The sequence below is a fragment of the Bison bison genome, unplaced genomic scaffold, assembly GCF_000754665.1.
Source record: "Bison bison bison isolate TAMUID 2011002044 unplaced genomic scaffold, Bison_UMD1.0 scf7180017864327, whole genome shotgun sequence".
In the NCBI taxonomy this organism is placed as follows: domain Eukaryota; kingdom Metazoa; phylum Chordata; class Mammalia; order Artiodactyla; family Bovidae; genus Bison; species Bison bison.
In genome coordinates, this window is record NW_011494899.1 from 1,850,812 (window position 1) to 1,875,963 (window position 25,152).

General features: G+C 49.3%; 1 protein-coding gene across 3 annotated transcripts in view; it reads left to right on the forward strand.

Annotated features, from left to right (window-relative positions):
• SYN3 (synapsin III) overlaps positions 1-25,152 on the forward strand; it is a 487,071-nt gene that overhangs the window by 447,312 nt on the left and 14,607 nt on the right. For all 3 annotated transcript variants that reach the window (XM_010853361.1, XM_010853363.1, XM_010853360.1), the window contains 3 exons: positions 16,242-16,384; positions 21,130-21,204; positions 24,121-24,223. In XM_010853361.1, coding sequence (XP_010851663.1) covers positions 16,242-16,384; positions 21,130-21,204; positions 24,121-24,223 — 321 coding nt within the window. The remainder of the gene's footprint in view (positions 1-16,241; positions 16,385-21,129; positions 21,205-24,120; positions 24,224-25,152) is intronic.

Here is a 25,152-nt window from a genome sequence, read left to right on the forward strand (position 1 = left end):
GACCAACACATAGGTCATCCCTTGGACAGCCAATGCCAGGCACACCTCACTGTGGTGCACTGGTGGAGAGGAGTTGGCAGTCTCAGTCCTTGATTTGTGAGCAACTGTGGGCAAGTCATCTGCCCCTCCCTGTATGTCAACTGCCTCATCTGCAAAATGAGAGGGTTGACCAGATGCCCTCTCAGACCCCTTCACACATTGAGGTTCTGAGTTGCTTGTTGAATAAATGTAGAGTTATTGCAGGCAGTATACCCAGGACAGAACTTCTTAGCACTCTGCCCTCTCTCCTTCCACCAAGGCTTTCCCCCACCACCCTGTTAACACCCGCTTCCCTAATTCAAGGCACATCCTCCTGGGAGAGAAGCCTGCACAGATCCAGCCCCAACAGGAAAACTAAGTGTTTGACTTAGAAGAAAAACATCTCAGCTTTTCCAAACCTCAGCACAGTGCTCTTACTTCTTTAACTTTGGTGAAGTGAGTAATACCCCTTGCCAGGGAGTTACCTCCCAACCCACACAAAAGAAATGTCTCTTTTGTTTTTTGAAAAATGTTTATAGTGGCCTTTAATATCTCAATGTGTCCCAAGGGAGCCAAACGGACAAGGAGTCTAACCATCCCCTGGCAGAATCCCTGCACTCAGCGTCCTCCTCCACTGTCTGGCTGGAGATAGACAACACCCAAGTCCTTCAGGAAAGTCAGCAGATTTGCAAACCCTCCCTAAAAGGGCAGAGTGTGGAGAGAGGGGTTAAATACCATGTTTAATGGGCTGCAGAATTGCCCATTAAAGATCAGCAAGATTAGGTATGGCATTGATATACCTAACCCTTCTTCAGCATTGCCCATATTAAAACCACTCCACAGACAACTGGGAGAGAGGCCTCTACACCCAGAAAGTATAAGCCACCAGGGCCACAAAAGTAAAGGAAATAGCTTGAATTCTATTTGTATATGTTGACTTTACAAAATGTCTGGATACCTTGTCCATAAAGGTCCTTATAGTTAAGCACAAGCATTCATAATTTTTATAATGAGGTTACACATGGAAATGATAAATATTTTTAGACATTGAGTTAAACAAAACATGTCCTTAATTCTTTCTTTTTTACCTTTACCTTGTTTAATGTGGCTACTGGAAAATTTAGAATTTACACATGTGCTCTCAGGACAGCAATGCCTTCGACAATCACATCCACTTGCATCCACTCCTGTGGTCTCACCTGAATCAGAGTGACACCCGAGATATTTCAATATAGTGATAAGAAATCTAAGTTCGAATCACAACTCTGCCAATTTGTAGCTGGGTGACCTTGGGCAGGTGACTTAGGGCAAGGCCTGGCGCATAGGAAAGTGAAAGTGTTAGTCGCTCACTCGTGTCCGACTGTTTGCGACTCCATGGTCTGTAGCCCTCCAGGCTCCTCTCTCCATGGGATTCTCCAGGCAAGAATACCGGAGTGAGCTGCCATGCCCTTCTCCAGGGGATCTTCCCAACCCAGGCATGGAACCCAGATCTCTCGCATTGCAGGCACATGGAAGGAGCTGGATAAAAGTCATTCCCATAGAGAGGCAGTCATGTGCAGTAGTCACAGCCAGGAGCTCTGAATCCAGACTGTGGATAGGCATCCTTCTCTGCTCACCAGCTGTGTGACCTTGAAGCTATTCCACCCTCCTCACTGCAGCACGGCCATTGCCAGTGTAGAAGTGCCCAGCAATGGCCACCATGTGGTCAGCACTCTGCACACAGAGCCATGGTGGTTCTCTTGCTTGGCCCCCATGACTCCCACATCCACCGCACACATTCCCTGCCTTTCTCTTCCTTCTATCTCAGGTCAGTTCTGTACCACTTCTGGCTTCAGCTGCAGCAATCACTGCTTAAAGTTCACCAGGCCCCCTGGATGGTCCCTCCTATCCATTTTCCAACGTCTGCTGACCTTGGGTCTTAAAACCCAGAACTGTTACATCCCTCCTCTGCTTAAAACCCAGCAGTGGCTCCATGTTATCCATGAATAAAGGCTCCAAGATCCCCCAGGACCTACTAAACCCTCTAGGGTCCTCTCTCCCCTCACACCCAGGGCTCGTCACACCCACTCCCTCTCCAGTCCCCAAACATGCAGCCAGTTTTACTGTCTTCTGCCTTTCCCTCCCTCTTTTATCTTCCACGACCACCCGCACCATGTCAGCCTCATCAACGCTAGATTCAGCTCAAGTTCAAGAGTTCCCTGAACTTCTCCCCGAGCCCTAAGTGGGCCTGACCCCAACTATGTGCCTGTACTGTGCCTGTGCAGAATTCCGCTGCTCCACTGGCAACTCTAGTGCACTTTCAGCTGCACGCCTGACTCCCCTTACAGACTGAGCATCTTAGAAGTGAGCAGAGTGATGAGGAATTGTTGAGGGCATGCTACGAGCCAGCACTGCCTGAGGACTGGACACAGATTCGTTTCTTCCCCTTACCTAGAGGGCATCTGAGTCAGGTACTGATAACCACTTTACAGCTGAGGGAGCTGGAAGAGAGAGGTTTTTGATATTTGACATTTGGTGAGCCAGAGTTCAAAGCCAGGAGGTCTGGCTTCAGAGATCTCACTCTTAACCTCAATTTACATTTTAAAAATTAGCATATAATTGACACATAACATTGTGTAAGTTTAAGGTGTACATGTTGACTTGATACACTCATGTATTGCAGTATGCTTACCATCACAGCATAGCTAAAACCTTCCTTTTTCCCATCACATAGTTATCATTTCTGTTTTTGTGGTAATAAAAACTTTACCACCTGCTCCTAGCGACTTTGAAATATAGAATACAGTACTGTTGACTGTAGTCACTCTACCATGCACCAGACCTCCAGAGTTCCTTCATCTTCTAGTTGTCTACTTATACCCTTCAACAGTATTTCCCCAATTTCTCCTACCCCCAGCCCCGGTAAGGACCATTCTATAGTCTGTTTCTCTGAGATTGGCTTTCTTAGATCCACATATAAATGAGATCATATAGTATTTGTCTTTCTCTGCCTGATTTGTCTCATTAGCATAATGCCCTCAATGTCCATCCATGTTGTCACAAATGGCAGGGTATCCTTCTTTCATGTGGCTCAATTACATATATATGTATATGTGTGTGTGTGTATATATATGTTTATGTTTATGTATATGTATATGTATATACATATACTGGAGAAGGCAATGGCACCCCACTCCAGTACTCTTGCCTGGAAAATCCCATGGACGGAGGAGCCTAGTGGGCTGCAGTCTATGGGGTCGCACAGAGTCGGACACGACTGAAGCGACTTAGCAGCAGCATATACATATATATGGAGAAGGCAATGGCACCCCACTCCAGTACTCTTGCCTGGAAAATCCCATGGACGGAGGAGCCTGGTAGGCTGCAGCCCATGGGGTCACTAAGAGTTGGGAACGACTGAGCAACTTCACTTTCACTTTTCACTTTCCTGCATTGGACAAGGAAATGGCAACCCACTCCAGTGTTTTTGCCTGGAGAATCCCAGGGACGGGGGAGCCTGGTGGGCTGCCATCTATGGGGTCACACAGAGTCGGACACGACTGAAGTGACTTAGCAGCATACCATGCATATGTACGTACGTGTATAATATACACACACATATATCCCCAAATTTTCTTTATCCATTCATACACTGACAGACACCACTTAAGCTGTTTCCATATCTTGGCTATTGTGGAGAATGCTGCCCTCAATTGACTTTTATCTCCTAAGCTAGCATGGTTAATTTTGAAGCCAGGAGTTCAGAGAAGGAAGGCAACTTGCTGGAACTGGAGTCCAGGCCTCTTGGCTCTCAGTGGTCTTTTCTTTGGTTTGGTTGGTCATGTGCCTCTGCCATGAAAGCCCAGGCTGCTGGCCTGGATGGGGAGGCGGGACCCTGGGCGACTGGCAGGCAGACATGGCCTGAAGCAGTGAGACGTCCACAGAGAGGTTGAAATAATAAGCCTGGCTGAGGGAGCATCTGCTTTGTTTGCTTGGCTTGGTGTGTTTTCATTACACAGATCTGGAATCTGATCCTGCCTGGGAGGCTCTGAGGCTCCCTTTATTCTCCTGTTGGGCAGAAAAGAGAGTGGGGTGGAGCAGCTTAGCCAAGAAGTGCTGACAGGGAGGCAAAGCCGGTCAAGTCCAGGGTCGAGACACTCCCTTGTGAAAGCCCAGACAAAGCAGAGTGCTAGACAGGGACCTAGGGGAGACGGGCTCACTGTCAGGCCCCGTCGCACAGAGGGGTGATCATGTCATGGTGAGTCATGCCTCTCCAAGCCAACCAATGCGGTGCCTTGCCTGAAGGTCACATTCTCAAACCCCAAGAGAAGGCTTACTATGGATGGCTTCAGGCAAGGAAAAGGCAGATGTTAATGAGCCCTGCAAGGAGCCTGCTGCCCTCTCTTCAGCCCACAAAGATCACACAAGGAAGGGGGGGAAAAGGCAGGAGAGAGGTTCCAGTTGGGTCAAGGGAAGATTCTGGCAACTTTGATAAAACCACGAGTAATGGCATTATTTTGCTATTCATTGTGGAAGGTCTCTTATGAGGAACCACTGATGAATGCCTTTTCAAATTAAGTGTTAAGGGACAAAAAAGTTGACTCTTCAACACAACTGGGGCACTTTGTCAGATAATAGCACCCCTGGGTCTGGATTGGAAGAAGCATGAAAGGTCCTCAACCAGCCTCATGCCTGACTTTACTGCTAGAATACCCTTTTCCAACCAGTCAGTCATGTTGCAGGCACTGTGGGAGGTGTTGTGGTATAGTAAGAGTAAGGAGTTTGAAAAATCAAATGCATTTGTTCGAATAAAGATGTTAAAAAACGTGGCTTAGTTGTGCAGGCAAATGGGTTTCCAGAATTAGACAGACTTGTCCATCAGATGCACACATTGCTGGGCTGCCTCAGGCTTCCCTGTGTTGGGCTTGACTCAGAAAACTTACAATCTGAGAAGCGGAGCGGACTAGTGCTGTTTGTGGGAAGACGGCTCCCAAAGACAAAGGAGAGGAGAATGAGTGAGTCTTCTTCGTTTGCCCCATTTTTCTTTCAGACCCTCTGATCTGAATCTGTCACTTCTGAGGAGGAGGAGTGAGCGGCGGGGGCAGACAGGCCAGCAATGTCGCTCCCTCCGTGTAGAAAGAAACTACAGGAGTTTGGAAATAGGAGACTCCCCTAATAGCTTTCCTCCAACCTAAAGGTGCCCTGCTGCTGAGGACAAGGACCTAGAGCCCGCAGGGCCCAGGGAAAAAGGCTGTCTGCAACAACAGCCTTAGCGAGAACACCTTCCCGCAGACAGCCTCATGGCCAGCCAAGCAGGCTTAGACAGCCAGTAGCCAGTAAACGCATCGACCCTGCAAGAAACGGAAAATTCCACCCCAAACTGGCTTAAACCCTCTGAAAGCCCAAGGATTAGTGTCTCAGTGTCACTGAGGTCCTGGGCGCATTCTGTCTCTGCCGGCTGGCCCCAGTCCCAGCTTCAATGTTGGGCAGCTTCCTCGGTCTTACCCCTGCTGCTAGTGGCATTCTGGGATGTTCTCTTCCGTCTCACTGAGCTGATCTATTCATGAGTCCTGCCCTGGGCCATTGAGACAAGAGTGCCATGTTCTGGTTGACTGAACATAGTCTGGATTCACCTCTTGTGTGGGGAATAACTTCAGTTCCCCCTGAAGCCCACGGTCAGGTGGAGGTGGGTAGACACCTAAACAGAACTGGAGTTCTGTTAGGATTGAGGACATGGGGAATAAGTTTTGAGTAGATCCTGAGATGGCAGCTTGCTTCAAGATGCACATTGGGTTCTGAGCTTGAAAGCACTGCCTTGGGAAGTGAGGGAAGCAGGATTAGGCGGGGGAGAAGTTGAACTGCAGTGCAGTTACAGTAGGGACCTCAGCTGACTCCGTAAGGAGTTCCAGGGCTGAGGTGGCCCTTCAGAATCATCCCAAATCATGGCAAGGGGCTGTGCCATTGAACCCCTGCCCCAGTCCGTCATCACGTGTGGGCCGTATCAGGTGTGGGCCGCCCTAGGAGTGTGGGGTAGGCTTGTTGGGCAAGACATCTCCCCTACCTCAAAAGTCGCATATATGTTTGTTTCCTAACTCCTCATCCAGCCCCATCAGTGCATTCCCTGGTGCCCACAACAGTGCCTGGCTTACAGTCGGGGCTCAATATTTATCAAATGAATGGCTGGATTTGGGAGCCAGACAAACTTTAGCTGGAATCTCAGCATTTCCATATGCCAGCTCTAGGTTCTGCAGCCAATTATATAACCTTGCTAGGCCACAGTCTTTTCAGGTATGAAATGGGGAAGTCACAGTACTTACTATATAGGATTGTCATAAAGGCTATGTGAATTAATACCCAGCTGTTAAAGTAGCACATTAAGAGTAGCCATCATGGTCCATCGTTATTCTTGTTACAGCCATTATTATTGTTTATTCACCAGATGAGTCAATCAGTCCCTGCCCAGTGACCCCCTCAGCCCCCAGCCTCTTCTTTCCACCCAGAGGTAGAGGGGTGATTCAGGTGGTGGCAGCCTGCCCAGTGAGTCAACTCTGAGCCTCAGCCATGCCAGGATCCCTGGCACAGGCTACCCTGTCCAAGAGGCCCTGGGGTTGAGTCATCTGGGCTACAATTCCAGCTGGGGACACCTCGGCTGTGGAGTTTGGCTGGCAGAGTTTGTCCTCCCCAAGACCTTCCAGGAAGAGACTGGGCACCTGCCCCATTGTACTCCCAGGGGCTACCCTTTGCCAGCTCAAGTCTATCTGTCAGGAGAGTTTGCAAAAGATCCAAGTGAGGATCTGGGGTGGGGCTGGGAAGGAAAAGTGTTGCCTCCATCCTTTGCTTTCAAAGCAGGGCGGTGTCGTGAACAGATCATGGGGTTCTGATCTCAGCAGACTAGTTTCGAGTCTCCATCCCTCCACTTACTAGCTGGGGCACCTTGGACAAGTCCTTTGCTTCTCTGAGTCTCACTGGTGAAGTGGGAGGTTAAAGGGAGGCTTGACCGAGTGGTCATGTTGTCTGCAAGTCCTGCATCTTCCAAGAAGAGGTCTCAGATTTGATCTCTGTGGTCTCTGAGCTTCAGTGACTCTTATAAAAGGGGAGGAGGAATTCTCTGTCTCCACATTTCCCCCACCTCCCATGGGAAGAGGTAGGGCCAATCTGATATACCATTCCTTCCTTCCTTCATTCAGCAGCTCTCTGTTGAGCACCTGTAGCATGCCAGGTGCTGTCCTAGCATGGGGTGTAGGAATCATGGGCTAGTGGGAGAGGCAGATTTGGTATAAATCAGCAAACAAATACACTTATAAACTTTATTCAGTACAGGCAGAAGAACAACAGGTTGTTAAGAGAGAAAAACATGGTAGAGCTGTTGGAGAAACTTCTGAGGTGGTGGCCCGTGAGCACAGACTTGAGGAAAGAGAATGAGCCAGCCTTGCAAAAGCAAGAGTGAAGACCCTTCCAGAGAGAAGCACATATGCAAAAGCCCAAAGGCAGGAAAGAGCTGGGGTGGTTGAAGAAGTGCCAGGGGACCCGTGTGTGGGAGCATTGCGGACACATGCAGAGAGTCTGAGAGGAGACGAGGAAAGGGGCTGGGCACATGGGGGGCCCACCTCCCGATGCCCCTCATCTCAGGCATCAGCCTTGCACGGCCTGTTCCCACTGCCTTAACACAGTTGCCTAGTTATTTTTTTTTCCAGTTTTATAGTCGTTTACAGAGACACGGCTCATGAGGGTACACCATGGCTGGATTCCCCTAGGGTTGTTTGTGAAGAGTAAATGAGATGCTGGAGATAAACTGTGTAGCACAGTTCCTGGCATAGTTAGTCCTCAAGGAGAAATAGGTATCTTGAAAAAATACATGTAAAAATAATGAGAATATTTACAGCCCCATGCCAACACCCACTTCGAACTGTTACTCTGAGATTTAAAAGAGAAGAGAAGCCTTGGGTTTCAAGTCATCCTCTTTTCCATAATCACAACGAAGAAAGTCGGAGTAGAATCCGTCACCTCATCTGGGAAACCTGCCCTGGCTCCCACCGCAGGGTGCATCAGGGTCCCTGTGTCGCAGCATCTGTCACCCTCTATTGAATTGTCTGGTCACCGGTCTTTCCCATGGACTATGAACTCCTCAATGACAGGGACTGTTCCTTGATTCTCCATTTAATATAGTAGTTAAACAGCATTTTATTTCAGATAGGTTTAAGGACTAGTCCAAATTGCTTACTCTCATTAACTAGCCCACATTTAAGCTAAGAGACTGGTCTTGATGAATCAATCCAGAATAGAATTTATGTCATTTAAAAAGCACAGTATCCTTGTAACTTTCCTAAGCTGGGGACTGGTTTAAAGTACAGACCGGTTTATTGGCTATCCCACCCCCGCAGGTTTCTCAAACCCACGTTTCACAGGAGGAGCAGACAGGCTCTTCTCCAGGGACGTTGCACCAGAGGCTTGCGTTATTCACTGCTGGGGGAGGGTGCCTGAAGTAATAACATTAGGCCCACAGTTCCCAAACTGCACCCAAGGCCCTAGGGGAGCAGAGTGTATTTTAAATTTTCAGGGGGACACACAGCAGTTCTCGGCATCAGTCAATCACCATGCAAATTACTAGCCGAGGTGGTTCACAGTTTCAACATTAGATCACAGCGTATTTCTTTCAGTGACATCACATTTTTGCAAAACTGGGGTTTTGGTGGTGGTTGTGCTAAAAGGCAAGTACTGTATGAGAATCGGCATGGAACAGGAAGTGGGGGTGAAGCGTCTGCTCTGATTCTAAGGTCCGGAAATGTAAGCAGTGCCCAGCAAGCACGCACGGCTCGTTTGTAAGTGATTGTAGTTATTTATGAACAAAATAATATTATGTACGTTGTTTATTTCAGTGACTAAGCTGGTAGGACATAAACAGTTGGCACTTCTTTTGTCCTTGGCGTGCCGTGAAATCATTCCTTAGATGGGCATCATACATCCAGAAAGTGGGGACTCGTGCATTAGGTTCTTTGTAACTCCCATTTAACTCTTTTAAGCTTTTGGTGCTGAACTCAGGAATGATTTTGAGCTAAATTCTGTGAGCGTGGCTTAATGATGTATGCATGGAACCTACCCTTGAGAGTCAAGGAGCTACAAGGCTGGGAAATATTTACTGGGAGGGAAAACAGATATTTAGCTCATCTCTCTCACTCCATCTGACTAGCTTCTTAATGAGCGTAGACCACTTTGGTATGAGCTGGAAGCGCGCCTTCCTGTTATAAAAAACAGAAAAACAAGCATGCGCTTGTGTGCCAGGGATATGGTTTTATTATCTCGAACTAGGAGTGGCCTGAATATCCAGCTGGCTCAACCAGCTAATTATTGCCGGAAAGAGAGACTACAGAGCAAGTGTTCTGAAGCTACAGTTATTATTTTTGGTAGATCCCCCTGCTTAGCTTTTAGCTTATTCATAAATAAATCAGCCAGTTCAGTAAATTGCCTCATATAGTTAGTTATCGTTGAAAAAAACAAGCTTGCCCCGGTCATCACAGCAGATGGAGCCTGCTCCAAACTGGGCCTTCGACAGAAACCTGATGGAGATGGATTTGGCTGGGGTGAGCTGCTGGTCAAACTCGCCTGAAACATTTTCTAGGCTATTGAAATAGGGCAATGGGCTTGAATGGCTCATGTGTATTTCTATCCATGTTGATTCTGAACCATCTTCTAAGAAGGATCTTGGCCCCATTCCCAGCGTTCACCGCTGAGGGCGAGTGGGATTGCCCTTCTTCCAGCCATGAATCCCTCTTAGCCCTCAGCTTCCACAAAGAAACTTCAAGGCTCTGTTTTCTGCTGATACTTGTGAGTCTCTTCTCTCAGGCAGCATCAACCCCAGGGCCACTATACCACCTTTCTCCTTTGCCTGGATTATCTTCACCCAGCTCTTCCCATGACTGGCCTCTTCATTCATTCTTTCAGCAAATATTGAGCCATCTGCTGTGTGCCAAACACTATGGTGGGTTTCAAGGTATAAAAAGGAATGATAATAATAGTTAACATTTGTTGAAAGCCTGTAATGAATGAAGAGTTCTTCTAAACCATTTACATGTATCTCATTTGATGCTGAACAGCAATCAAGTCATCCACATCGGAGATTAACAAGTTACCCACATTTTGCTAATAAAGTAAGACACAGAGAAGCTAAGTACCTTCCCCAAGGTCACACAGCTAACAAGTGAGGGAGCTGGGCTTTGAGCTTGCATTCTTCAACATTTTGTTGTATAGTCTCCTTAGAAAGACACAGGAGGCTCTGGTTTTATTCAGTATTTGGCTTACATTTTAATGGAGGAGAGAGACAATAATCACATTAGCAAATAAGTCATTTCAGCTAGTCAAAGATGATAAGAAAAAAAATAGTAATATTTCAGTAGAGACTTCTCAGAGTGGCAGGAAGGAGTAGCTACTTGATATCAAGTAGCTGGAAAAGCCTCTGAAAAAAACAGCCATGGGAAGGTGCCCAGGAAAATGATTTCAAGCAGAGAGAATAGCAAATGCAAAAGCAGCAAGGCAGGGACAAGTCGGGCCAAGTGCAAAAGAAAGAGATGACCAGGAACCAGATCGTTAAAAGCTTTTTTACCTGGGCTGCACACATTTTCCTGGGGAGCTTACAAAAATACTGATGCCTTGGCCCATGCCCAGAGATTCTGAGGAAATCAGTCTGAGGTTTTGGCTCAGGCAAGAGGAATTCTAAATGAGACGAGTGCAGCAGTCCAGTGCAAGATGGTGGTGGCGTGGACCAGGGCAGTGGTGGTGGAAAGGCAGCATCTCTCCATCAGCCCTGCTCCCTCCACACCGCCCACCTGTGGTCCATGGGAAGCGTTCACATCCTTAGCCTGGATAAACCAAAAGCAGGATGCTCACCTGCGGATAGCCTGGGAAGGATTCAGCACCAGAGACTATCAGTCTTGGTGGGTGACCCACTGAAGTCCCTACTGGACAGAGCACAGCAGAGAGTGGTAGGCAGACATAACCTTTTCCTAAGAAATCACCGTCTCACAGTCTCTAATCTCTGACAGCCCAACCTTATTATGTCAACGTGGGTGAAACTATCAGTTCTTGGCCATAGTGGTGTCTGTCACAGCTCGCTCTGGGAGGTGGCATCTTTGTCTTCTTACTACAGCACTAGCTGAGACAGAGTGTTCACGGGGTTGTCCAAAGAAATGGAAACCATAAGAAGGGTATACATAAGGCATTGGTTTATGTGATTAATTTGGTGGTGCTAGTGGTAAAGAATCCACCTGCCAATGCAGGAGACATAAGAGATGCGGGTTCAGTCCCTGGGTTGGGAAGATCCCCTGGAGGAGGGCATGGCAACCCACTCTGAAATTCTTGCCTGGAGAATCCCCTGGACAGAGGAGCCTGGTGGGCTACAGTCCATGGGGTCACAAAGAGTTGGACATGCCTGAGATTTTTCTCGCATGTTGGGATGGGTTAAGAAGAGAGTGACTTGGGCATACCTGGATGGCTCGCATCCAGTGGATGAAAACCAGACTCAAGTCAAAGAGCCGATTCTTACCCTGTATGATCAGTCATTGGAACCATTCGCGCACTCTTGGTCTAATACACGGTAGGACAAGTTCCCTGACATGGTATGAGCTGCCTTGCCCCGTAGTGAGCTCCCTGTTATTGCTTGAGGTGTTCAAGCAAAGAGCCCACAGTCTGCTGAGGCTGTAAGGTGACTTTCCCATCCCAGGCCTGGATGAAGCCCACTGAGGAGAATCGGAATTGTCTCTTGGCTCCTCTCTGCAGTTTATCTCCCTCTGCACATGTATGTGCCCATGCAAGCACACACACACTCACACGAGGGAGGTGAATGCCAGAGAGGAGGAGAGTGGGAGAAACCACACAGGGATCCAGCGAGGAAAACAAGGAGGAGAGATGGGAAGGCAGGGGGATGGAGACAGCACTGAGAGGAGTGGGCAAAGCGGGGAAGGGGAGAAGGAGGGAGAGGAAGAGATGGAAAAAGGTGGGAGAAGGGACAGGCGACCGCGGGAGATGCAGAGGGAAAGGGGGCAGAGAGGAGACAGGCGGTACTAAAAGCAGGAGGGAAAGGGAGAAGGCAGTGGACTTGGGAGAGAGGAAGCATGGGGCCCAGGAGGAGGGAGGTGGGCAAGGCAGAGGAAGCAGGGCACAAGAGACAGGGCTGGGCCGCAGAGTGGGTAGGGAGGTGGGTGAGGATGTGAGTCTTCAGAGTCAAGGAGTTCACTGGGCACAAGTCCCCAGAGCAGCAAATGGGTAATCTTGAGTCACAGCTCATTTAGAGCTTCCTGTTTTCAGCTTGTCTCTGTGAACAGTTGGAGGGGTTTCCAGCTAGTAAATACATCGGAGTGCCAAGACTCCCTCCCCTGGCTGTGGCCGTTCCATGGCTGCCCGTCCCCAGAACCTTCTCATGCCACCTCCCTTTATGCCCTGAGCACCAGCCCAGCAGCTCCTCCAGCACCACCCAACAGACCACCTGCTCCCCTCTGCAAGGCCCCTGACTTCACCAGGTTCTCAAGGCTCATGAAGGAAGCCGTAAGCCTCTTCCAACTACTGCACTCACGTTCACCGATTGCACCACTGGCGCTCCACTAGGAAGCTGTAAACCTTTTAAGTGTGGAATCCAGCCCAAGCATTTACAGAAAAATTTACTTTATAAAACAAGTTTCCCTGAAACACAGTTTCTTTGCCTTTTTCCAAGACCCCATATTTTTCCTTCCATCCCCTTGCACTCTTCCCAGTTACAAGCACATCTTTATCCATCCTTCTTCAACTCAACCCAGCAGACGTGTCTGGGCCATCCACAGCATTCCAGACAGCAGGGTTACATCTGGAAACAAGACTCCTTGTCTGCCCTCACGAAGCTTGTGTCTAATGGGGAAACAGACATGGAGCCAGGGGTGGAGTCGGATTTTATGGGGCTCAGACAGCACACAACTTGAGAATAAAATTACCAGCCCATGTATAAGAAACCTGGGTTACGTGTTCAGTCCTGGAGAGGACAGGATGAGTGCCCAACCCAAACACCCAACTCTAGGAGAGAAGGGTTCACAAAGGAAGGTTGAGATGACCATTAATTAATTAAACCACTGCATCTATACTTTCTCTCTTTGCTCTCTTTTGCCTATCCTGTGAATAAATGAATGCGTACATGATGCATTCTATAGACATTTACTTAAGGATGAAGTTTAGCTTCTGTAACAAAAACCTAAGATGGCTTAAACAAGCTAGGACCTTCCCTCTCACATAACTGGCTCCTTCCATCCTTCCTTCCTGGGGTGTTGCCTTTCAGATACAAAGGCTATGATGGTGCCCTTCCAGCCAGTCAGATGAGGCAAGAAAGAACTATGAAGCATTCCCCCTTCCGCCTCACACACACACTTCTCTTTTAAGGCAGACCTGGGAGTTCAAACCCAACTTCTGCTCAAGTCCCATTGATCAAAACGTGATCACCCAGCCTTGAGGACATGAGCACACACAGGTCCCAGGGAGATGAGGAGGTATAATGTTTATTCTGGATGGCCATGCACCCCCAGATTAAGGCATTTCACAGCTGTATAAAAAGAGAATGGATGCTGTGGACAACTAGAAATCGCCGAGACAGCCTGTGGCGTATGTTGTGCTTACTAGGAAACTGAGGTGCGGAAGTAGCTGTGGTCCTTTCCAGGTCCATCCACTGACAAAACTGAATTAAACAAGCTGTCCCTGCAAGCTCCCAGCCCCGTTCTTTAATTTCAGTAACTCTGACGCTCTTTACCAGATCCCAAATGTTAGCCGAGAATGAAATACTGTGACCACCCAAGGGGTAGTTGAAGGAAGAGGAAGCAATATAGACTGTGAAGAAGTTGCCAGGGAAAAAAGGAAGAGAACCAGAAGAGAACAGTGAAACTAAATTTCAAGAAGTTTAGCGATTTCCTATACCATGGAGTGTCAAAGCAGCAAGAGGACCCAAAGAAACTCGATTGGATTCACCAATGAGGAGGTCAGAAGTGACCTTTGCCAAGTCATTTTGTGTGGAGTGGTGGGGAATGGCATCCAAAGAGAGTTGGTTTGGGAGTGAGTGGAAGATGAGGATGCTGAGATAGAGTAGTGGTAACTGAGGTACGGAAAGGCAGGAACAACCTGAGATTAGTGCATCCGTGATCATGTTGATTCAAAAGATAAAAAATCAATGAAGAGCAAGAGCTAGAAAACGCATGGCCAACACAGAGTTTGGCTGCTTTAACAAAGACCAAAATAACAGTGGCTTAAAGAAGATTAAGGTTCACTTCACTCTCATGTAGGAGTCTGAGCATACACAGTCAAGGGCAGACTAGGGACAGCATGGTGTGGGAAATCCAGCTCCTTCCACCGTATTAGCCAGTCATGCTCAACGTGCAGCTTCCATCTTGTGGCCCACGAAGGCTGCACCAGCTCCCACCGTCATGTAAACATCCCAGCCAGGTAGAAGGAGGAGAGGGAAGGGGAAGTTTTCTTTCATCTTAAAGGCACCATGCAGAGGTTGCTCACATCACATCTCCTCACATTTTCACTAGCTGGACTTGGACACTTGGCTACATCTACCGAGATAAGGGAGACTGAGACAAAGTCATCTTTAGCTGAGAGGCCAAATCCCCAGAGAAAACTTAAGGGTCCTATTACGAGGAAGGAGGGAACAGCAAGCAGTCAGAGCCTTAGGGGACCTAGAACAAAGAGTGGTCTCGGCCTTGGTGGGAGGAGGCTTGCTGTCTCCGGGGCGGGGACACACAGAGAGCGGAGAGGAGGTCTACCAAGCTGTTTACGACCTGTTGGGTGGGAGAGCGGATGTGCACTCGTAAATACCCTGGGATGGTTCAGAGAACGCTGTGCTTTTGGAGTCCTAGGTTTCATTCTCAGCTCTGTGCTTAGCTGCTCTCTGGCCTTGGACAAGGAGAGAGATCTCCGTTTCCACATCTGTTAAATGGTCATAATAATGCCCACCCTGCCTGCCCCACAATCTTATTTTGAGTCCCAGAAGAGAACTGAGAAGATGTTCTGTAAGTGTGAGGTCAGGGCAGATGTGGGCGCCATCGTTATGGGGGGGATGGAGTGGTCTAGGCACTGCTGAGCCTGAAGGGCAGGTGGGAAAGGGCTGGAAGAGGCTGGAAGGATAGCACCACCCCAAACACAAGCTCCACACACCCATCCCCGAGGATCTGGCCTCTGCCCACTGCTGGCCAAGGAATCCCTCTGTTGTCCAAGTGAGGATGACAGGGGAGGGGGCCTGCAGCCATCCACAGGGGCTGGAGTCAGGCTATGGTGTGTCTTGAGATCGCCCTCCCAGAGCCTTGGCCTCGTCCCCTGCCCTTGGCCCTGGAAGCTCTCCTGAGACCTCTCGCTGACCCCAGGGCACACCCTGTGTCCCTGGCCTCAGCCCAGTAAACAGCATGAGTGAGTTTCTCCCCCAGGCCTCTGGCCTAGCAGAGCTAGCTGTGTCCAGAGCATGCACACTCCCAACACACTCCCTCCACACACATACATGCCCACACTGCCTGCACACTCAGAAGCACCACACCATGTGCATCACACATGCAAACACCACACACATATGCCACGAACTGCACATTCCTCGCACACTGTACGTGTCCCCCGCAAACTTCACACGCACAGCCCACATGCACACACCTGCCCATGCACACCACACGCACACACACACTTACACTGGTCTCTCTCTGTCCCATATCACACCCCCTACCCGGCTCCCCACACTGCTGCAGGAGTGCAGGAGACACAAATGTGGCTCCTTTCTTGTTTGAACTCCTCCTCTTCAACTGGCTATCCAGAGCTTCAGGCTAGCATTCTAGCCCCTGCCAAAGCTGTTGAGGCCCACCATGGTCTATTCCCTGAAGACCCTCTTCAGGTATATCCACCCTCCTGCCCCCTCGGCCAGTGTAGACCACTGGCCCACCCCTCTCCCCCCAGCTCCTCCTGCCCCTGGCTTGTCCATCCTCCATCCTCTCCAGAGAATGTACCTGTGTCATAGCCCATGTGAGAATCGCATTCCCTCTCCTGACCCCTGTTCAGAGCCCACCCCTCCTATAAAGACTCCCTCGACTTCCCCAGGTGGAATGCTGCCTTTGGGGAGCAACTTGCATCCTGTGTCTGCCTCCCCTGCCAGGCAGATGACCTTCTCACGGTCACTATATATGCAGCCCTGGGTCCCAGCACAGGGTATGTGCTCAGTGAACACCGGGTATGTGGTGCTCATCCCCTCATCCTCCCAACAGATCAAAGTAGAAAACCAGCACGACTACCAGGACGTCACCAGCATGGTGGCTATGGCCAAAACCTATGCCACCACCGAGGCCTTCATCGACTCCAAGTATGACATCCGCATCCAGAAGATCGGGTCCAACTACAAGGCCTACATGTGAGTCCCTGGGCAGGGGCAGGGGCTGGGCGGCCGGGAGGAGGGTAGGAGCAGAGTGTGAGAGGAACCGAGACTAAACCCCATGGCAGAGACCCCACAGGGGTATCTTATCTTCCCTTTCTGTCTCCTTTACTTTCCTTCACCTCTAGTTGTCACACAGGAAGGCTGCTGTTCCATCATGGCTTATTCCAGGGCAAAAAATCTGTCTACCTAAATGAAGGCTATTTCCCCCAGAGAAATAAAGACTGTTGGCCTCTTTGCAAGCATATAGGGGATGTATGTCACAGGAGACATACATGGAAGGGACACTTGGGGACACATCAAGGATGGCCTTGAGTGCCTTGCTGAGGATTTTGGATTTTCTTCTCTTCCTTTCTGAGCAGAGAAGTGTCATGATCTGACCTGTAACCATGAAAGGAAGGCTCTGGGGCTATGGGCTGCAAAAGGGTTTCCCTGGGACTAATAAGATCAGGTAGGAGATTACACCAGATTTCTTCACCTGCAAGCAGTAAAAACCACATCTGACTAATATGGTGGAATTTTTTAAAGGGAATTTATTAGAAACCCATGGATGATCAGAAACTTAAAAAAACTAACTAACCCCAAATTACCAATTTCAGAAACATTGGGATTCAGGGAAGCCCCAGGAATCTGGGTAGCCAGAAGTAGTAGACAGTCTTCATGGCACCCCATTAGGAAGGGAATCTACCATAATCATTTTCAGGGCTTAACGCAAGATTACAATTCCACGGAAACAGTGCTGATTAGTCCAACGGTGGTCACATGATTATCAGAAGAAGGCAGACGATCCGTATAGAGAGTCCCACCAAGACAGCATGCACCACAGGCAGGGTCATTATCCAGTGGAGATAGAGGTTATGTGACTAAAAGAAAAGGGACGAATGCCAGAAAATTCATCACACATTCAATCCAGGGGTGGTTCAAGCAGATGATGACTCATGCTGGAGCTGTGGTTACAAGGATGAGTGGGAGCTCTTGACTGCGTGGAGAGCTCTGTCTTTTCTGCTCCAAGGCCTCTCTGTCTTACTTTGGAAAGTGCTGGTTCCACTTGAAATGATGAGACTCCAGAGAGGCAATAAGTGCCTGGTCTCCAAGCCTGGATGGAGTGCTGATTGCATGGTTCCCCCTTTGAAGACTGCAACAGATGGTTCTGGACAGTTGGACAATCTCTCTATGTGCTTCTGTGTGGTGGAGCTGTGCTCTAGGTCAGGGTCAGCAAACCACAGCCCACAGGCCAAGTCTAGCTCCCACCTGTCTCATAAGTAAGGTTGCATTGATCACATACATCTCCATTTCTGTATTATCTAGGGTTACTTTTGCTCTACCTGGATTGCTTAGACTGTAGATTGGCAACTTTTTTCTGTAAGTGGCCAGATGGTCATTTTAGGCTCTGCAGGCCTCCCAGTTTCAGTTGCAACCACTCCACTCTGCCACTGCCTGGAAAACTGGAGAAAATGCAGTCCGTTGACCTGCAAGGAAATATGCCCAGGAAAGGGATGGAGCCAAAGAATACTTCTGGCCTGTCTTGCCAACTGTTCTCCCACCCATGAGCCAGGCCAGACCTGTCACTGCTCTCAGATGCCTTCAGGGCGATAAAGTCACCTCCACACCCATAACCCCTCTGAGTCGGAGAACATTCTAGTGCATGGTCCAACACATTCCTGAGGCCTCCACCATCCCTCATGATATCATTTCCCTCCTCTCCTCATTGTTAGCGTTTCCACTTGACATTGACGACACCTTGTCCCAGTTTCTCTTCTTGAGGATTACCTCATTGCCGCATTCTTTATGCTGAGCCTTTCTGTCCCGACAGCTCCAATTTGTCATTAGTTATGGCGTTTCCTGGACCCTGCATTGGCCCACGTCAGAGGGAAGGGGTTCGTGTCAGACCTCAGTGTAGAACGCCCTCTCCTCCCATGACCGTTCAACGTCCTTTCTGGCCCACTTCCTGCCCTGCACTCAGGCCTTTGTGCTTGTTGCTACTGAGTGTCATTGTGTCTAAGTCCTCTCAGCAGACAGAGCTGGGAAATAAATGTGTGTATCTCAACCCGTGTATACACACGTCTGTAATTATTTCTCTCTGTATATATCCGTCTATAGCTAAAGCTAAACAGCTCCTATTGATGTGTCAGACTTTCAACTAGGGCTCGGTTTTCAACATGATTCACTTTAGCCTTCCCAAGTTGCTTATCTGTAACTTTCCACTCCCAACAGTGAAAAAACCTGGCTTCCCCCATCCTCCCTCCACGTACTTCTTTGTTCAATCCCAGCACATGTGTACAGTTGCAGAACTGTCAGGCTGTAGCCCCATGAGGAGCAACTTTGGCAACTACGGTGCAGGACTTACATATGGCTTCTTCTGTTCTTAGGCATCCAGTCTCCACTAATCTCCAAAGGTAGTTAGGTCGGCACCTTTCCACTCACCCCTGCCCTCTTCAACCAGGGGGTCAGCATCAAACCTGTGTCATAAACGTAGGTTCCATTGTCACAGCCTACGTTCCATCCTTCATTCAAGCGGCTGCATCATATTTGGGCCAATCAACTTTTTTCCCCAGACCTGTGTTCGGCTCTGTCATGGAGAGTCATGGTTAAGAGCACAGAGTTTCTCAGATATGGTTTCGTGGCTTCTGTCATTCAATGGGACTGATGATAATAATAATGTCCATCTCATTAGGTTTTGTGAGACTGAAGCCTGTGTTTATAAAGCTTTTAGACCCAAGTCTCAGACATAGAAGGCACTCACTATCAGCTCTCTCTATCATTATCTTCTTGGAAGAAGACCAACCTAGCTTGTGCTCCTGCTGTTGCTGGCATAGAATGCTTTCTTTTCTCATCTACACTTACTGAAAAATAATAGTAGCACCCACTGTACTAAGAGATTTATGAGAATCTTTCCTTTAATCCACATGATGCCCTATAAGCATGGTACTAAAATGGTTCCTATTTACTAATAAGAAAATATTCAGAAATGTTGTCCATGGTTAAACTAGGAAACACTACAACCAAGATTCAAACTCGTACCTGACTCAAGTCAGTTCTTACCTTCCCTTGTCACCATACAGATCCCACTCTACCCTATCCTACTCATCCCTCCAGGTACCTCTCAGTCACTACCTTCTGGGGTCACATAAAGTATCTAAAACGTTGTTTCCCCAGAATGCCTCACACCTCACGTGTACTGCTAACCCTACCATGCCTCTGTTCTGGTTTTAGGCTAGTCTACCCTTTAAGGTAGTAAACAGCTGGAGGAGGGGGGTCATCTCTGCACACTCAGATTAGTCCTGTAGTCAAGACATAGGGTGGCCTGATGATTATTTGCCAAATTGAATTTAATTGCATTGAGTTGAACTGAACTGAACCAACTGAAGCTTATCAATGTGACTGCAACATTTAACCATTTAAATGTTAAATGCGACACTTTAACCATTATGGCTCCTGTTGGCCACCTGTTCTCAGCATCTGCTATTCTCAGATACATTGTATTTTCTCTTTTAGAAAGACATTGGATAGCACTGGTTCACCCTTGAAGCTCAATCACATGCCTTTCCTTGGACATGAAACAGATCACATTATCACTTCCATTTTGCTTAAAGCCATTCAGTCTTTGCTGAATCCAGATATGCCACTGGATATACTTTTTCTGTATTTCTCTTCAGCAAACACAACCCCTTACCTAGTGAGTTGTTACCTGGAACCTACTACCTGCCAGGAACCCTTGGACACTAGAGGTACAGAGGGATGAGTCAAACATGCTCCCTGCCCTCAGGGAAGTCAGCACACTAAAGCGGTCATTGCAACTGAAAGGAGCTTTTCTAAACATTGGTAGAATGTAGTATAGGGGGTTCTTATTGGGGAAGTGTCATGTCAGAAAGTCACATTTTCAGATGAAACTTGAAAGATGAGTAGGACTTAGGGAGACAAGGATGGAGATGAAGACTCTATCAGGCAAAGGGGAAAAGTATATGGAGGCCTATACACTGGAAAAAATCCATGGGCTTTGGAGCACCCGAAGGGATGTCAGTTGTTGCTGGAGCAGAAAAAGCAAAGGAACTGAGAGGGTGATGAGGCAGGCAGAGGCAGAGGCCTTCCTGCTCTTCACCGTGAAAAGGCAGTCACTTCTCGCCATTGGTTATTTTTCCTACATTTTAGTGCTCAAAAAAGATTCCAGAGTCACGAGGGGCTATACTACCCTAGTTCTTCTAAAAAAAACAGGAGATCATTTGAAGGATTTAATCTGATAGTGTAGGCATTCATTAAATTCAACTTTACATTTCAAACGTGGCTTAGGAAAAGATACATAAGACCCAAGAAATAAGACAATCAATATAAAGGGAAATAAAAACACACACACAAAAATCTGAAGACAGGATGTGTATCTAAGAATGCACATCATAGTGGGCTTCCCAGGTGACGCTCATGGTAAGGAACCCACCTGCCAATGCAGGAGGCATAAGAGACAAGGGTTCGATCCCTGGGTCAGGAAGATCCCTTGGAGAGGGCATGGAAACCCACTCTAGTATTCTTGCCTGTAGAATCCCAGGGACATAGGAGTCTGGCAGGCTACAGTGCATAGGATTGCAAAGAGTCCAACATGACTGAAGCGACTTAGAACAATGTAAGCTAGATATTTGAATCAGAGCCACCAAACAGCCAAAGCAAAAAAGGAAAGCAGATCAATGACAAGCATCCCTACTTCCCTCACTGTGTCGTTTGTTCTGGTACAGGAGAACCTCCATCTCTGGAAACTGGAAGGCCAACACAGGCTCTGCCATGCTGGAGCAGGTGGCCATGACCGAGAGGTAAGAGGTAACGGAGGCGCTTCAGGAAGGGTACCGACCACAGGGGGAGGTAGACAGGGATACAGCAAGGATCCTGTCATGAATGCTGTCTCGCACTTTGGCCAGCGTCTCACCACCCACAGAGCACTTTCCTAGGCATGATCCGCTTTATTGCCCATAATAGCCTTCAGGGAATGTTTTACAATAACGCCATTTTACAGATGGGAAAGATGGTTCAGAGGGGGATCATGGCTTGTCCAAGTCACAGAACTGATCAATGGCAGAGATAAGACTAAAACCTTGACATCTTGACTTCGTCCAGGGGTCTTTGTGGCCCTGCCAGTTGCTGCAGGAAGAGAGCAGGAAGTCCTCACCAGTCTCTTCTGCTCTTGACAGCTGTATGGAAGCATCCCGTTAGGGTACCACAGCTCCCACCTGGAGTGTCCACTCCTCTCTCAGTGTCCACTCCTCTCTCAGCATGAGGAGGGAGAGGTCAATTTCCTGTGAATCATGAATGCAGTAGAAAGGCACACTGGCTGAAAGTCCCTCCCTTTAAACAACACCTGTGAGCCATCTTCACCTGAAGAAGGTCCAGCCACCTGCTTTTGAGGCCAGCAGCACACACACATCCCTTGCTGAGTGCCCAGTGATCTCTGCTTGCAAGCCTTCAGTGACACTGGCAAGGCATGGGCTTTAGGGTCAGAAAGGTCTGTTCAGTGAACATGTATTGAGTACCTACTGCATGTTATGTATGCTAAGCACTAAAGAGGTCCAGACGAAAAGACCCCACCCTTCCCTTTAAGAACTCTGTATCAGTTGCCAGTTTCAGAAAATGGATTAGTTGGAGCCAAAGGGGATTTACTGGCTTGTGGCAATGAAAACTTCAAGGTGCAGCTCCAGGTAGGCCTGTAGAACTTATTCTACCCACCCACTCCAGTATTCTTGCCTAGAGAATTCCATGGACAGAGGAGCCTGGTGGGCTACAGTCCATGGGGTCACAAAGAGTTGGGCACAACTGAGTGACTTTCACTTTCACTGCCAACTTCAGTTCAGCTTTCTTCCATGTTGGCTTCATTCCAGAAGGCCAGCTCACTCATATAGTGATCCAAAGTGGCTCCAGGCTTACATCTTAACTGCGTCAAGTCTAGCAGAAAGATGTCTTTCCCAACTATTTCAATCAAAGCCTGGAATTGAGCCTTATTCACTGATAGGCCTGACTTAAGTCACATGACTATCATGGACCCCATCACGAAGACCCAGAAAGCAGCAGCACTGTAATTAGATACTCCTGTGTCACATCTCTGCCCCAAGAGAGTGAAGTGGGACCACCGTGCTGCAGCAACACGGACTGAGACTTAGGGGAGGGATGTAACTCGGGTCCTGCCCTTGTGGAACTCGTTCAGGGCTCTATGCTGAGGAAACAGCATGAACTAAAGTGAGTGGTCCTGCCCCCTTCAGATCTGTGTTACACAGGTTAAGTACCCTTTCTGAACTCCTTCAGCTGTAGGCTGGAGGTAATGCACCCAAGCCAGAGGGCTGGTGACAAAGGGATCTTCAGTGGCAGGAGTGCACTGGAAATAGCAGTCTCCTTCCCTTCCCGCCAGTCCCAGGTGCTGCCCCCAAGGTGGGTGCCCACCTGTGCTCTCCAGTCTCAGGGGTCCCTGGCACAACTGCACCACCTGCTCTGGGGGAGTGACAGCCTTCCCCCAGTGGGCATTCAAGGGGCAGTCATGGCCCTTTTCTCCACCAGTTTTCCAGAACGTAAGCCCAGCCTTTCCCCGGGCCTCGCAGGCTGCTCACAGGTGTCTCCAGCAGGTCATTATCTCCCTGGCTCTGCTCAGTCCCAGGCCCCATGGGCCATTCCTGGAGGAGCCTGCTATGGGAGTGGGGCTGCTCAGGCCTGGAATCCACTTTCCCTTCTGCAAATTCATGGTCAGTAGCCTAAGTGCCTCAAGGAAACTTAGCAGAGGAGATGAGAGAGCCAGCTCTGAGAGCACTTCAGCTCATTCCAGGCCTTATGGCTCAGAGACACAAATAGATCTCCAAGCAGGCGTGCCCCATGTGACCCTGGAGAGTGGGGAGAAAAGCAAGAACATTGACACAAAGTCCCCTGTGACTCCAAATCCAGCCACCACGAGGGAAGCCAAGCACAAGGCCGGGAAGATACAACCATCCCCTTGTTGCAGGGTCAGAGTCCAGCACTGAGATCTTCTCCTGCAAAGCAAACGGACCCTGCAGCCATCAAGTGGCTGGAAAGGGAACAAAAGCAGCGGGTCCAGAGGGCCAGGCCCCCGGGCCAGGCTGGAGAGGCCTGCCAGGCTCCTCTGCCTGCGTGCCTCAGGCCAGGGGGAGAATACACCCTTTGTCCCCGCAGGCTGGGCCTGGGAGGGACTTCTGGGGCCCTTCAAGAAGTTTTCCCAAGGGAAAAAGACTTCAGGGGCAGCTGGGGTCCAGGACAGATCCAGCTGGGGGCAGGACAAGCTCCCCAGTACTGGGGGCCAGCAAAGTCCTGGGGAGGGGAAGGAGATCAGGTCTCTGAGATCCCCCCCAACTCCCCTCACTCCTCCCCCTCATCCTGCTTGTCGCCTGCCTGCCTGGCTCCCTCTCTAAACTCTCTCCCTCTGTGTGTCTCTCACTGCCCATCTATATCTCTGCCTTTCTTTTTACCCATTCTGTCTCTCCCACTGCTTCTGTTTCTCTCTGTGTCTGTTTCTCTGCCTTTCTGTGTCTCTCGTGCATCTCTGTCTCTTATGTCTTCCTGTCTCTCTCCATCTCTGAATGGATGTGTTTATGTGTATGTCACTGTCTGTCTCCTAGCCTGTTTTTTCTGTGGGTGTCTCTCGGGGTCTCTCCTTCCCCCTGTCTCTGCATCTCTCGCTGTCTGCTTCCCGCCCCTGCCCCCTGTCCTGCATACTCACTGTCTGTCCGTCCCTGCAGGTACAGGCTGTGGGTGGACAGCTGCTCGGAGATGTTTGGTGGCCTGGACATCTGTGCTGTCAAGGCTGTCCACAGCAAAGATGGCAGAGATTACATCATAGAGGTGAGCAATGGAGTAGGAGTTCCTCCTGGCCGGAACCAGGCCCCTGGGCAGGCATTCCAGAGGGAAGGAGTCCAGGTGTGACCTCCAGAGTGGTCAGCTGTGTCTTAGGTCAGGGCTGGGGCACAAGCAGCCTAGGCCTCAGGGAGCAGCTCCAGAGGCTTCTCACCCACTGCCCTCATGTACCCCCACCCACCCCCTCGGCTGCATCTAAAGCCTTTGTGCCCAGGGGTCCTGCCCTGGACTTTGATGACTTTGGGCATGAGGTTTGATAACCTTCCAACACCTGTGGCCCTAACGGTAGGGGAAGGGCACTGGGCCAAGAGTTGGCAAGATTCTGTCCCCTCTAGTCTGTTAAATTTTCTTAGTATCTAAGCGGGTAAAGAGGACCCACTTCCACAGTCACCGTGCAGAGAGTCCCTCACTGTTCAATCAACAAACATGTATTAGGGGCTCCCATGGGCCTGGTGTGGGGCAGTTCTGGAGATAGAGCGCTGAACAAGACACGTATGGAGTGTGCTGGCTGGCACGGAGGATGGTGCACTAGTCACTGCGGGGCACTGATGGTTAGGAACGGGGTGAGAATAAAGGGAAATGTATGAGAGAGGCTCAGAGGGGCTCAGAGTCCCAGAATCTCTCCCTCAACCTTCCTGCATCTCACAGGCCAACGCGCCCCTGCTGCCCTCCAGAGCTGTCGCCTGTGGGTCCCTGTGGGCCTCCCATTCCCCTGCCCACCCCCATGACTTCCTCCCCAGGCCCCAATCCCACAGTCCTCCTCCCAGGCCATGGCTCCCCTGTGTCTCTCCTGACCTCACAGCCCCCCTCCCCTCCTAACCCTTTCCCGGCCCCCGCCAGAGCCCATGGCTCTCCGTGGCTTCCCCTGAAAAGGCTGCGCTGGCTCAGAGTTCTCTCCCCAGCGTCACGTCTCTCTG